Source organism: Myotis lucifugus, unplaced genomic scaffold (genome assembly GCF_000147115.1).
Source record: "Myotis lucifugus unplaced genomic scaffold, Myoluc2.0 scaffold_229, whole genome shotgun sequence".
Taxonomy (NCBI): domain Eukaryota; kingdom Metazoa; phylum Chordata; class Mammalia; order Chiroptera; family Vespertilionidae; genus Myotis; species Myotis lucifugus.
In genome coordinates this window covers 1,056,335-1,071,346 of record NW_005871277.1, presented here as the reverse complement: position 1 = coordinate 1,071,346, position 15,012 = coordinate 1,056,335, and the positions used below count along the sequence as shown (strand labels likewise).

The following is a 15,012-nucleotide window of genomic DNA, read 5'->3' as shown; positions in this document are numbered from 1 at the left end:
CTCACAGGCAGGCTGCCGTCTTGCTGTTCTTTAGGGCCATGGCGATCAGACAGCTGGAGGCGAAGGTGGGCAGGCCCGGCATGAAGGCGTCTCGGGCCCACAGCCCAAGGTCCCCTCCGCCGGGAAGCCTGCCCTGCTTGACCCACCCGTACCAGCCCCGGCACTCATGGTGCTAAGGGTAGATACCTCTTCATGGCCCTATATCTTCCCCCTCCCCCTGCCCTTTTTTCCTTGACCCTGAGCTCAGCCATTGATAGCGATTAGAGAAACCCCATCTTTTCCTCTGTTTATCCCTTCCCCATAATAATGTCTGTGGGCCTTTAGACGCTAAGGAGGCTGTTTACTCCCCTCCTCCAAACCGTGTGAAGCACACAATACTATTGTTTTGATGACTTTAGACATCAGGGGGAACTGAGGTTCAGAGAGGCCGAGCCACTTCCCCAAGGCCACACAGCTTGTGAGTGACAGAGTGTTGTGCCCTGGACCCAATTCTGGAGTGGATTCTCAACCCTGGGGGTCGGCTGACCACACGGTGGCCCTTCCTGACAGCATATCACACCTGGGGGCTCCCAGTCCCCACATCCTCCCCCTTGGAAGTCTGGGCCACCACACCTAGCTGTCCGAGGTGCCCTACAGGCGTCCTTCACCCCTCGAGCCCCCCTCACCGCGGCCCACCCTGGACCTCACCTGTAGGAGTAGATGGGCTTGGGGTAGTGTTTGGGGTGCAGCTCTTGAGATGAATGCACAGCCATGCGGGGCTGGGGGTAGGGAAGTCGTGCCCCAAACGGGGAGCCATACAGGCCCACAGGAGGGCACTTCCCACAGGCAGGGACAGGGGACAGGCAGCAGAGAGAGAGACGGTGAGACAGGGCATAAGTCACTCACGGTAACCCCACCCCCTCCCCGGGCTAGAAAAGCGAGATGAGGTGTGGGGTGGACAGCCCCCCGGAGACAGTCTGGTCTGCACCCACAGCAGGGCTTTAGGGAGAACTGAAGGAAGGAGCCCGTGGCATGGACTCAGCGGGGAATGTTACCCCCATGTTCCGGGGGAGTAAACCGAGGCTCAGAGGGGTCCCTGGCCAGTCGAAGTCAGGGGTGTCTGCCTCCGAGTCCAGGGCCCCTCCGAGCCCCTGGTACCTGCTGGGCGCCTCGGGGGAGCGGGAACGGTGTCTGGGAAGCCGGAGAGTACATCTGCGGTGGGTCTCGCAGGCTGGAGGGGGGCTGCCCCCCCACAGGGAACTGGGTCATCTGCAGGGGCAGGGAGAGGAAGAGACAGAGGGTCAGAGTGACTGAACAGACCCCAAGCCTGCAGGATGCCCCCTCGCTCCCCAGCCCATGCAGCAGCACTTACGCTGGCTCTGTGGCTGGCCATGGGGCCCAGGCCCAGCACGCCCGGGGGGGCCATGCCTGCCGGGCCATGGAGCAGGGGCCCTGGGGTGGCTCCTACATGGAGGTCAGCCACCCCAGCCAGGGAACCTGCAAGAGGGAAACAGAGAGACGCCGCGCAGCTGGAGGCACTGTGGCCTTGGCAGGGACAGCCCAGCCCCTGGGCACCTCCCTCAAGACCACGTGGTAGGGTGGAACCCAGGCCACGCGGCCTGAAGCCCGGACTCTTCACCATACCACCCCTGTGGGGCCAGGCGCGTAGTAGGTGCTGGCAAATCACTTCCCTGGGGGGTGGTGATGAAGAATGGGTTGGGGATAATCTTGGGCCAGCCTCAGTTTCCCCATCTGTACCACGTGGCTACCACCTATGAGGTGGACAACTTGTTCAATGAAAGAAATACTCCTGGTGGCTCGTTTTTCAGCCACTAATGCTTCCAGTGCACAGCGACGCTTGCTTTTGCTGATCGCCTTTGCTCAGCACTTTCTGTGTCTCTAGGCATTTGATCCACTTGCGGTCACTGCCACCAGCTGCCATTGACTGAGCACCTACTATGTGCCGGGCCCTGCACTCAGCACCTTCCATGCGTTCTCTCTTCACCTCTAGGTCAGGGTCAGTAGACTGCTATGAGGGGTCAGAGAGCCAATATTTTAGACTTGGCCAGCCATGTGGTTTCTGCCTTTTTTTTTAATAACCCTTGAAAGATGTGAAAACCACTTGTACACAAAGGCTGTACGGAAACAGGCCCGCGGGCCCTCGTTTGCCGGCTGCTCTAGATGGCAGGGGCGGGGCTGTCTGTTCTCCGCGGAACCCTCAGCTCGCAGGGGGCCTGGCACATAGCGGTGAGCCAATGAGTGAATCACATCCCTCGGGGGAGGACAGAATGAGGCACATGTCACAGATGTGGAGACAGAGGCCCCGAGCGTGGCCCGGCCATGGCCACCCCGCCGGTGGGTGGCCTTCCTAGGTGTCGCCCTCCCCTGTCCCCCCTCACACCGTCCCACCTTGCCCCTGGGCCTACCTGGGTGTGGGTGTGGTGCACTGCGGCCACCCAGGTCCACGCGGCCACTTGCCATCTGCTGCAGCCGGGGCACGTCCACGGCCGTGAGCCACGACAGTGACTGCAGGTCCCCGGGAAGGTCCTCGTCGCCCGTGGTGGCCAGGAGCCTGCAGGGAGGGCAGGCGCTCGGGAGGGGCGGGAGCTCAGGCCAGCTCCAGGGGCTCCCCCACCTCTGGAGTCTCCCCCTTAGCCCCTGACCCCCCCGAGCCTCCCCAACCCTTCCATCTCTCCACCCTGGTCCCAGGACCCTCCCTTTGGCAGCCAGACTACACAGCCTCAGATCATTCCCGCGTTCACTCTTCTAACACGTTCCTTAGCCCCGGCCCCAAGATGATGAGCACTAATGTTTGTTGAGCACTTACTATATGCCAAGCACCACATCAAGTCCTTTCGAGGAATTAGGCCATTGAAACATTCCCGGTTAATCCATAAGGCAGGGAGTATTATTGTACCCATTTTACAGATGGGGAAACTGAGGTAATGGCGTCCGCGCTCAAAAAGCATAGTCCCACTTGAACCAGGAGGTCACAATTTGATTCCCAGACAGGGCACATGCCCAGGTCGTGGGCTCTGTCCCCAGTGTGGGGCATGCAAGAGGCCACGGATCAATGATTCTCATCATTGATGTTTCTCTCTCTCTCTCTCCGTCTCCCTTCCTCTCTGGAAACAAACAAAAAAAGCATAGGCCCATTCAATCCCCAGAGCAACCCTGACAGGTAGGATATGCTCATATCCCCCTTTTACAGATGGGGAAACTGAGGCTCAGAGCACCGAGTCCACTGGAGGCTCCACTTAGGACCCATGCCCCCCGGCCCAGAACAGATTCATGAGCCCAAACAGCACCTTCCATGGAAGGAGAAAGGCTGCCCAGTGAGGATGCCAGGCAGGTGCCCGATCTGCAAGAGCACTGGGCCCACAGCAGCACCTCGTCCAGGCGACAGTGTGGCTGCACACGGGCCAGGAGCCCAGCCCATGCCCACCACACCTGCCCCCCTGAGCCAGGGGCTGTCTGGTTTGATGCTGGGAGGCCCCAGGTCCAAATTCCAAGCTCCAAGTGCCACACATAGAGCTGGAGAGGGAGAGAGAAAGCGGGAAGAAATGCCACCTCTGCTTCTCTTGGGCACGTGACCGGGACCCACAGACGGGCATCGGCCTCCGCCCTCTGCCATCTGCGGGGCCCCCCGGTCTGGTATTCTCGCCCTCCTCTCTCTTCCTGTCTCTCGCTTCCCCCTTCTTCCCATGTCTCCTGCTCTCTCCTTCCCTGTGTTTTAGGGCCACAATTAGCGTTGCCATGGCCACTGCTGCTCAGTTGTCACAGGGCCTGGGCCCACCAAGCTGGCATCAGGTGACGCCCAGCTGCCCGGCGATTGGCTGCCTCGCAGGAAAACACGGCCTGGAAATGATTTGAAAACTCGGCCGGCCCGTGTCGGCGGCAGCAGTTGGCCCGGCTGCCGTCCGCCCCCCACGGCCCATTGTGTGACAAACGACTGTTGCCCCTGTGGCACGTGGCCCCCATTGTCCTGGGGCCTCAAGGCCATTGTTTCTGCAGCCCCCCCAGCTGCCGCCCCGTGGGCCACTTGTAACTCGTCCGGCCGAGTGACAGCCACGGCCCGGGCCTGGGTGATGCCATCTGTCCCCTCGGCCCGTGGAGACCCCGGAGTGAGGCTGAGGGAGAGAGCCGGGTGTGCCACCCGCTGTCAGGAATGCCTGGCTGGCTCCCGCCCACCCCTGCTCACCCCAAGGCCGGCCCACCCACTGCCCAGCTTCTGGTGGTGGGAGCCCCACTCCCGCTCAGCAACCTGCTGTAGCTCCCACCGCCTTCACCGCTCTGCCTGGCGCTGGGGCCAGAGGGAGGAGTGGAAGGGAGTCCCTGCTGGCAGGTTTCTCAAGGTGGGGGCCCCATCGGAGACCCAGATGATGGTGGGTGGCTTGTAAACAAACCAGGTTCCTGGGTCAAACCTCTGGTGGTGGGTGCATCTCGCAGGCAGTATCTATGGTGGTTAAGGGCTTGGGCTCTGGGTTCTAATCCTGGTCTCCACTTACCTGTGGGCCACTGACTCAACCTCTCTGAGCCTCAGTTTTTCATCTGTGAAATGGGGATAAAAAGTTCCTATCTCATAGGGTGTTATGAGGATTAACTATTACTGCGTGTAAAGCACCTGGAACAGTGTCTGACTTAGCTGTCATTCATATTAATATCATTAATGTTCACGATCAACTTAGGGCCTCAAGGGAGTGGAGGACTTCGAGGTTTGGGCTCTGGGGTCACATACACCTCCTGCCCCTGGGGTTGCTCCCACTAGGGCTTTCGTTTGTTGAGCACTTCTGTATGCCAGAGCCTGGGCTACATTCTCCCTCCATTTCACAGATAGGAAAACTGAGGCCTGAGCAGTCCCATCAATGCTCTGAGCACCTTTAGTGTCCCCCCACCTGAGCCCCAGGGAGAACCCTGTTAACCACACACCTCCACCTTCTCCTGAGCCCCGCTAATGTCCCCAGGAGGGCAGGGGCTGCACCCCCAGACCTTGGGGCCACCCCAGGTCTGGCAGGGAGGAGGCCAGGACAGGGGCAGAGCCCCCTGCTGGGTGCAGGTGGCCCCAGGAGATCCTGATGCTGAAGCAGGAACCATGCACCCCCTGAGGGAGGAGCTGGACCCCTAGAGTCCAACCCAGGGCTGGGCACACAGTGCTCAGTAAGTCCTCAGGGCTGGACAAATGAGCACACAGACCGAGGTTTCCCAGATGCGCCTCCCCCATCCTCCCCCGTGGACACGGCTTGGGGTGGCGAGCCCCTGGCGCGTGGCCAGCCCTGAGCTAAAGTGGGTTACGTGTTTGGTCTCATGTCAAACTCACAAGAGTCTGATCAGACAGGTATTGTTATCATTACTGCTTTCCCATTTGCCAGATGGGGACACTGAGGCCAGGGAGGAAAGGGGCTTGTCTAGGATACCCCAGCCAGAGACTGGGTTCATTATAGCCCACTGTCCTTTCCCCTGCCCTGCAGGAGTGGTTGAAGGACGTGCTCTGTGCATTCCAGAAAATCCTCGCACTGACAGCCAATAGGGAACCACTAGCTGCCTGTGGCTATTTCCATTTAAATCCATTAACATTAAAATCACAGACTCAGCGTCTCTATCACACCAGCCACATCCGAGGTGCTCGGTGGCTGCCACAGTGGATGGTGCAGAAATTCCTACCAAGAGGCGATGGTCTAGAACAGTGGTCGGCAAACTCATTAGTCAACAGAGCCAAATATCAACAGTACAACGACTGAAACTTCTTTTGAGAGCCAAATTTTTTAAACTTAAACTATATAGGTAGGTACATTGTTATTAACTTAATTAGGGTACTCCTAAGGCTTAGGAAGAGCCACACTCAAGGGGCCAAAGAGCCGCATGTGGCTCGCGAGCCGCAGTTTGCCAACCACGGGTCTAGAACATTCCTTTTGGCCTTCATGGAAAAATCTGTGGTGTTTCTACATCGCCTGATCACAAGTACAAATCTGAGTTAGGTTTGGAAATTTCAGGAGCTGACTTCATGGGATTCTGAGTTTTAGTATGTTTTCTTATGAAAGATTCCCCCAGCAAAAAGGAAGAAAAAGGCAGATATCTGCAACACTGTCAACAATAAAATAAAATAAAAATAAAAAACGAGTCCCCCAGCTCACCCCCTCAGTGAGGAAGCGACAGGTCAGGGCTCTGTAAACCTGGGAGCTGGGTACGGAGGCCACACACCAAGTAGTGAGCTCCCTGTCCCAGGGGCATGCAAGCAGGAGCCGAGGGCCCCTGTTGGGTGAAAGATGAGCCCACGCAGCCTCCAAAGACGCTGTAATTCATGGCAGTCGCGTGCAGGTAACCCCCTCATTGCATTCCCAACGTGTTACCATCCTGGCACGCTTCCGTCCCTCCGAGCCTCAGTTTCCCCATCTGAAAAGCAGGAGTGACAGAGGAGAGGTTCCCTCCACGCAGCACTGGCGCTGGGGCTCCAGGAAGGCAGAGTAGCACAGTGGTTAGAAGCAGGCATGGCCCCAAGGCGGGTGGGCCCCGCCTGCACGCTTCCCGGCTGTGTGAGCCAAGGCAGGTACCTCACCTTCCCTGGGCCTCGGTCTCCCCGTGTATAAAATGGGAATAAAACGGCACCTACACTACACGGGCTGCGGACAATACGGTAACAGTTCGCTAAGCGTTGGCTGCAAACGCAGCGGACATGGCTAGTTCAGGGTTTCAGGCGTGACCCCTGACAATGCGCCTTCCTCAAACCAGGGGGGGCCTGTCACAGACAGGGCTCCCCATCAGTGCGCGGCCAGCTTTGGGGGCAAAAAAAAAATACAAATACCTGCCCGGCACTTCAGCGTCCCCTCCCGATTCCGGAGGCTGCCCACAGCTCCCCACTGCACGCTGGGGGCACTTGTTTCTTTCCAAAGCTCAGCCACATCCATCTTTTCCTTATGAAAACACACACACACACACCCCTAGGGGGCATCATAGGGGGCATCATCTCCCCTTTCACAGATACGAGCAGGTCAATGTGCTTCAGCTGCCTCCTGGCAGCAGCCCCAGGTTCCTCCCCAGCACCTCCCACCTGCCCTCCCCAGGCCTCCGTTTCCCCATCCGGAACACAAGGGGTTGAGTCCCTTCCATCTCTGCGGGGCTGCCACGGAGACCCCCAGCCTGCAGGGCACCTGGGAAATGGGGGGATGCTGAGGGGTGGGAAACGGGGGGGCAGAGCCTGGTCAGGAGCGAGGTGGCACCCTGGGAAAACCAACACCAGAATAACATGTCATCAGGGTCGTGACGCAGCCAGCCCTGCGAGCCCTGGTTGGTTTGCTCAGAGGGCTCTGGCTCCTCAGAAGGCCCTTGCTCAGAGGGCTCTGGCTCCTCAGAAGGCCCAGGCCCAGGCCCTGCGTGAGCCCATCTCAGCCGTTGTGTCGTGGTTATGAGTGTGGGCTCTGGGGTCGGCCAGGCCCGAGTTTGAATCCCACCCAGACACTTAGTAGCTGTGAGCCTTGTCTGCCGTCATCTGCCTCTTTGAGCCTCGGTTTGTTCATCTGTTAAATGGGGGCGCTAACACCTATACCCATCTCACAGGGGATTTGTTTTGAGGATTGGATGAGCCCATGCAGGCAGGTGCCCAGCTCATCAATGTGCACTGCAGGGCAGAGGTTCCGTTACGGCAAACATCCTCTGAAGAGTATGGATTCAGCATAAAGTGGCCTCCGTAGGGATGGCCACTATCAGAGGGTCCAAAGCATTTCACAAACAGTGCCAGGCCCTGTTCCGGGAAGTAGACAAAACTCCTGTCCAAGGAGCTCACTTTCTAGCGGGCCTAGAGGGAGAGGAGGGAAAACTACCCTGTGGCGTGCCCACCTTCCTGCCAGTCCTCTTAGCTCTGCACCTTCATCTCCCGACGGCCTGTGGGGTGGCTACTGGTCATACCCATTTCACAGATGGGACGGCTGAGGCCCAGAGAGGGGAAGAGATGCCCCTCAGCCACACAGCATGTCAGCAAAGGGGCTGGGATTTAAACCACTCGCCCTGGAGCCTCTTCCCTCAGCCTCTGCCAGCCTGGCTGAAGTAAATGGGGGAGGGCAAGCCACCCTCATACCATTTTTAGAAGAATCTGCTAGGTGCCTCCACGGTGGCAGAGCCATGGTCAGGGGACCCTGTGGTGGCCCCGGGGGACGTGAGACACCCCTGGCCGCCATCCTACACTGACGGGGGGGACCAACCTGACAACCTCAACCATGTCCTTAATCAGTCATGTTGCTGGAGGGATGGAAGATGAGCCAGGGGGGAAGGGCACTAGAGGGGTGAGCCCAGGGAGACCTGGATTCCAGTCCTGGCTCCACTCCTAATGGGGGGTCCTTGGGCAGGCGACTCGATGCCTTTGAGCCTCCGTTTCCTCTTGTGCAGAACAGAGGTGATCACAGGGCCTGCCGCTTGGTTCCGAGCAGGTAAACCATGGGAAGAGTGCAGGACAGTGAGCGGCTCAAGAGCTAGAGATGCGCTTATGAAACACCCAGCGGCCAGAGTGGCCTTTCAGAAGGGACGTCAGAACCTGTCACTGTCCTGAAAACTTGTCAGGGAGCAGGAGTCCAGCTCCTTGCCATGATCTGGCCCTTGGCTCCCTCCTTCCCTTCTCTGCCTTCCCATCCCCTCTGCTCTGGCAAACCTGGTTATCTTTTAGTTCCTCCAATAGTCTGTTCTCTTTGCACATGCTGTTCCTTCTGCCTGAAATGCTGTTCCATGTACTCATTCCCGGCAGGCTCTTTCTCAGGCTTCTGATCTCAGCCCTCCTCTGAGAGTCCCTTCCTGGCCACTCCCCGAACCCTAGTGGCCCTTTACTTTGCATTTATACACGTTTTGAGCCTCACTCTACAAGGGTCAGGATGGGGAGCGCTCTGTTTTGTTCAGCTCCCCGAACAGGCCTGGCAGCCTGTGGACACTTATTACATACCTGCTGGAGTAGACAAGGAAGACAGGGCCTCCATCCCAGCTCCAACGTATCTTGCATGCCGCAATCTCTCTCCATTTTCTGCCCACTTAGATACCACTGTCCCCAGGAAGCCCTCCCAGACCAGTCAGCATCTGCCAATCTTTCATCCCCTAGAATGATCTGTGCCATTCATGTCTACACGTGACACAAACTCCCACGATCACCCATTACTTTTACTCTGGCATCTCTTCTCATCTACATCCGCCTTGTAGACGCTAAACTCCTGGAAGACAGGGATAACTTCGTCCTACACCCGAACAGACTCAGAGGACACCAGTCCAGGCTTTCATTCTCTCCCAAATATTTGTCCACCAAGGCGAACTGGACCCCAGGGCCCTTGCCCTGTCTGTACGGTGACATGCGATGGTGTTCTTGCAAAGGTGCCCGCACAGGGCCACACATATTTGTGGATGGAGTACAGTTCTGTGGGGATCTTTGCCTACAGAGCTGAAGTCAAGCCCACGGCGAACCCTTTATTTCCTATCTTGGGGTTCCTTAGAGTTGATATAGCAATTGAGCAGTAGAAGGAACATCTGCTGGGGGTACAAATCCCATGTCCACCCCTTTGTAGCTGTGGGACCTTGGGCAAGTCACTTCACCTCCCTGCACCTCAGTTTCCTCATCTGTAAAATGGGTTAGTAACAATGATTCCCAGGACAGAGGGCAGATAAACTGTAAGACAGTGCCCAGCATACAGGAGGCGCTCAAACCATGATTCTTCCTGCCTCCTCACTGCGTTCTCTCCTCTTGCCTTTCATGGTCACTGGGAGGGATCTGTCCAGAAAGCACTGTCACTAGGGGGTCAGACGACCCCCCCAGCGGTGCAGAGGCATGCGGGGCCCTCCCTGGATGTCACCTCCACGCCGGTTACAAGAAGCCTCACCTGCCTCCTCCAGCTGTGGTTAGTCAGAAACTGTTACATCCCCACAGACTGTCCTTGTTTCCAATTCAGCCTTTACACGGAAGGGATTAAGCATTTCACAGGGGTGTTTATTTAGCCAACATATCTTTTGTAGCCGTTTCCAGGAAAAAGGAACTCAAAAGCAAGTGCAGAAATGCCCAACTGGGCCGAGAGGGAGCATAATGTGAAATGATTACATTAGGAATTAGGAAAAGAGAATCTTCCCTTTCTAGAACTTGGCTTGGGGCGTGTGTGTGTGTGTGTGTGTGTGTGTGTGTGTGTACGCGTGCTGCATGCATGTTTCTGGGGGTGGGACTGCAGGACCCCAAAGGAGGGCTAGACCTCAGCAAGGCTGCCCTCTTCCTTGCCCACAGGGTAGACTGAGGAGCTGTTCAGGCACCAGGAGAGTGAAGGACTGTAAGGATGTTGGGATGGTCCCGCCTCTGACAGATGGAGCCCACACGCTCTGCAAGGAGGTTACAACCGATGGGGGTGGGGCTACACTGACCGGAGTTAACCATTGCCATACAGAGCTCCGCAGCGGGGGTGGGGAGGGGGAGGTTGGAGGAAAGGCAAGCGGTGTCCGCCCATCTGATCCATGGGACAGAATTTTGTCATCACGATCATATAGTCTGGATGTGTTATATCTCACACGATGTTCACCCAGCCACCCATCCACCCAATGAGTATTAAGTATCTATTGTGTGCCCTGCGCTGTGGTTCACAGATGAGAAAACATCCTCCAGCAAGGAGAAGGGGTTTTGCCCAAGGTCACCTAATTTCTGAGAGGAGGGTCTGGCATGGTCCTGGGAGAAGGTGAGGGCCCGAGGAGCCAGCAGCCAGCCTTCTCTCGCCTCTCTGGGCCTCAGTTTCCCAATTGTAAAAGGGGGTTGTTGGACTCGACCTCTAGAATACATTCCAGAGGTTGAGGCAGGTGGTTAAAATCTGTGGTCCGGCCCCTTCCTGCGTGCATGCCTTTGGGCGAGCCGCCTCCTTGTCTAGAAGCTGGGATAATGCCAGGACCTGTCTCACGGTTGTTGCCATAAAGATGAAATGGGATGGTGCACTGGCTAAGGAGCTTAGCAGGTGCCCGGCACACAGTAGGTGCTTAATAACGATTTCTTAGCGCTTCTAAGAGGCTTTGAGCCAGGGGGAGAGCAGCTAACCCACACTGAGCACAGCCGTTTGCCGTTGCCCGGGAGGTCAGAGCTGTCCCAACCCCTGGCCCCTGGCCACAGGGTTGCAGGCGGGGAGACTGCTGCCAATTTGTTGTCTAGGCCCGGCCACTGACTCCCTGGGGACAGGGCGGCCGCCTCCAGCTGCTGCCCACTCCCCCCGCCTCCCCGAACACAACCATTGAAAGTTAACGGCCATACTGGGCCCCTAGGGATGAGGGGCAGACGGCTGGTGGAGGGCTGCATGGGGGGCTGCGAGGGGGCTGGAGCCAGGCTGGACCAGCAGCCCTGAGGGATCCTTGGAGCCATTCTCCGAGGCCTGGGAGGCGGATGAGAAGCCCATAAACCTCTCCAGGGCCATTACGCAGGGGAAAGTGGGATTCGTGGGAGGGGGAGCAGGGGGAGTTGGTGTATGATCATGAAAACCTCCCCTCTGCCCCAGGCCTGGCTACACAACTTCTCTAGATGGGGGCGCGGAACCTCCTAATAACCTGAGAATTGGGTTCTCTCATTGCTCCGCTGCACAGATGAAGAAACTGAGGAACAGAGAGGGCCAGTGACTTGTCCAGGGTCACACAGCTGGGAGGTGGTCGGACCACGTATTCTGTCCCAGCACCTGTGCTCTTCACCAATGGGGTGTGTGTGTGGGGGTGGCAGCCACCATACCCTGCGGGGGCCACAGCCTCAGGTGCAAGTTCTCACTGTGCCCATAACGAGCGGCATCACCTTGTGAAGCCATTTAATCTGGCCGGGCCTTGGTTTCTCATCTGCCAAATGGGCACAACAGTGCTACTCTGATGGGGTCGCTGTGGCCCAGGTCAGGCAGGTAATAAGGGTTAAGAAACCACCAGTGATGATGATGATGATGGTGCTGCTGCTGCTGCTGATGTCATTCTGCCTTCTGGACATATTAGCTGTTTCACATGAGAAAACAACCCTGAATCCATGTGAATGACAAAAACCGTTTGTCCCAGGATCATTCCATGGGCAAGCAGCAGAGTCAGAAATTGTTATTTAATCTTTATAGCAACTCCAGGTCGTGGGTGCTACCTCTATCCCCATTTTATGGATGAGGAAACTGAGGCTCAGAGAGCTCCCCACAGCCAGAGAAGCTGGGATTCTAACGGACTCCAGAGCCCAAACTCGCAACCCTTAGGCTGCCCCGACTCCGCCTGCCATTATTTAAACCCTTGGGCGCTGGCGGGAAACCCAGAGGCCTTTGGTTGTATGATCCTGGGAAGGGCCATTTCATGTCTCGGGCCTCAGTTTCCCCACCTGTACAATAGGACTCATCAGAGCAGCATCCCAGGCTGAGGTGAGTGCTGGAAGGGAGGTGCTGGCATACAGCAGGTGCTCACCGGTTGCTGTGTGCCTGGCCCACACCTAGGGACGCAGCTCCACACAGAGCAGGCTCCCGGCAAATGTGTGTTTGCATTTGTGCCTCATCTGGGTCTCAGAAAGCAGCCGCCAGACCCACCGCCTTCAGGGAGCCGCCTCGGCCTCCCTCTAATCGAGGCGGGGCGGGGGGGGGGGTGTCTTCCCCACCAGGCACCAGAGGCGGATGGGGGATGTGAGGTGACAGCCTGCTCATCTCAGGCTGGCCCCTGTCCTGCTCCCACTCCATAATCTGGTGCTTACCATGGGGGTGGGGCTGGGAACCATGTCAGGCCTCTCAGAGCTCAAGGGAGAGAGGTTGTGGGGGGTAAAGGGGGCATTCCAGGTCCTTCCTTTTTTCTTCTAACCCCTCCCATTTGCTGTGTGATCTTGCACAAGCCCCTTCTCCTCTCTTGGCCTCAGTTTCCCCATCTGTAAAAGAAGGGGCTGGACTAGTTGAGCCCCCGAAGGCCTTTCTAGGCCTGAGGTTTGAAGAGAAAAAGGTGAAGCCTCCCACACATCCCACCTCCACACCCGCACTTGTATTTCCCTTCATCCTGTCTCAAGAAGTCCTGTATTTTGGCCTCAGTCTCCATCTCATGTATTCTTCAAACACATGAGACCTAGAAGGGACCTTAAGACCATCTAATTCAAGAGCATCATTTAACTGACCAGGAACGGAGGCCCAGAGAGGGCAAGGGACTTGTCCAAAGTCACACAGCCAGGAGTAGAACCCAGGAGTGCACCAAGGAGGATGGGAGCCAGACCCCGATTTGGGGGGCATTTCCTGGAGCCCTGTTAGGGCCACTGGAGGGGAAGCCATAGCTGCTTTTGTCATCTTAACATTCGCCAGGATGCCCAGTCTCTAAACCAGGCGAGGGCTTCTCTTGCAAAGGACAAAGGACCACAGGCATTTAGAGATCCCACTGCCCCAGGCCCTGAGCTCAGCACCCTCAGAGAGACCAGCCTTGAAATCAGAACGTCCCGGCTCTCCTACAGAATCCCACAATGCAACGTAACAATCGTTTTCAGGAACCGTCAACAGCACGCACCCCTTTACACAATGACGAAACATATCGTTTGTTCTGGTCGAAGCCCTCACCTGTATTCCTGCGGAGAGCGGTGATGACTTGGCCCTGAGTGTCGAATAATTCCTGACATTATGGATGAGATGTCACTTTCTATCATCTCCTTGGAGAAAAGACAAGCAGAAAACAAAGCTGCCGTGAGCAACGATGTGGACAGGGCAGAAACCAGGGCTTTCCCACAGTTCAGAGGGACGGAGCTCAAACAACCAACAGTAACGAAAGAAAGAGAGAGAGAGAGAGAGAGAGAGAGAGAGAGAGAGAGAGAGAGAGAGAGGAGAGAGAGAGAGAGAGAAAGAAAGAAAAGAAAAGAAAGAAGAATCAGGAAGGAAAAAAAAGTACTAGAGAATTCCTGGGCGTCCCAGGTCACTTTCCCAGTGCAATTCCACAGGGTTTTAGAAGCGAAGGAAGAGAATGGAATGAAATTCCAGGTTCTTTCGAATGAATGGGGGAAGGGCAGAGGAAGACTCTAGAATCTAAATGTCAAGACTTGGGAAATGTGGACTCGCAAAATAGACATCAGAAAAACCGGATTCCTTTTCCCAGGCTAATATTTGCAACCGCACGCAGTTCTGATCACTTTGAAAATAAAAAGCAAGAAAGGACAGCTGGAGGTGCCGTGCCGGTTTCTCTGGGGGAGCCCAGTTCCCACTTGCAAAAGGAGGAATGCCCGCATGGCTCCCGCCCTGGAAATGCCTTCAGAAATGCCACCTGCCCTTCTCGGCAAGCCAATCCAACCCCCACCCACCGCTGCCTTAAAAAACAGCCTTTAAAAAAAAGAAATCTTTCCTAAATTTCTCAAAGCCTGAAACGTACACAGAAACCCACCAAAGACTCTCAGATCCGCCCCAAAAGTCATTCAGGGATTCCCAGGAAGGAAAAAATAAATAAAAATAGAGCAGAATAAGGCAGCCCCTGCAAGCCCGGTGCACGGGTCTCCGCCCTGGAAATGCGATGCCGGGCACTTCCCGGGAGGAGGGAGCAAAGCCGACCTTGCATGGCGGTACCTGGAGCCAGTCCTCGCCGGGCCGCCGCTACCCGCGCTCCTGGGGTGGGCGAGGGTTGCGGAGGGGGACGCCCTCGCGCTCGCCCCTGGCGTCCTGCAATTTGGTCGCCGTCGCAGCCAGAACCGTTTTTAAATTTCCCTCTCTGGAGCTGTCCAGCTCGGAGCATGCGCAGTAGCCCCGCGGGGGGTCTTTCCCCCGAGGGTCAGTTGCAGGGCAGGGTCAAGGGGATTGCAGCCGGCGGAGCCTTGCGCGCCTTGGGGCTCCAGGTGGGGCGGGGCGCAGGGGTAGGGACACCCCTCTTCACACTTGGCCCACGGTGGCAGCAGCTACATGCCTGCGAGCTTGCCTTGAGGAGCGATTTAGGCCAAAAGAATTAAATTGCAAAAGGATACTTGGGTGCATGAAAACTTGCAATCCGTCCCTGCCCAGCGGGAAGGGCGGTGGGCGGATGGAGAGATTGCAACCCTCTTTCTCCCCTAAAGAGGGGACGGGCCAGGAGGCCGAGTCGGGGCCGCAGGTAGACCGGATTCCG

At 56.9% G+C, this 15,012-nt stretch overlaps 1 protein-coding gene across 1 annotated transcript in view; it reads right to left on the bottom strand.

Moving 5' to 3' along the window:
* Window positions 1-13,576, bottom strand: part of FOXN4 (forkhead box N4) — a 17,674-nt gene extending 4,098 nt beyond the window's left edge. The window contains exons 1-6 of the mRNA XM_006098314.3: window positions 13,491-13,576; window positions 2,406-2,551; window positions 1,352-1,476; window positions 1,138-1,248; window positions 688-815; window positions 14-53 (exon numbers count right to left, since the gene is read on the bottom strand). Coding sequence (XP_006098376.1) covers window positions 14-53; window positions 688-815; window positions 1,138-1,248; window positions 1,352-1,476; window positions 2,406-2,551; window positions 13,491-13,576 — 636 coding nt within the window. The remainder of the gene's footprint in view (window positions 1-13; window positions 54-687; window positions 816-1,137; window positions 1,249-1,351; window positions 1,477-2,405; window positions 2,552-13,490) is intronic.
* Window positions 13,577-15,012: the final 1,436 nt, after the last annotated feature.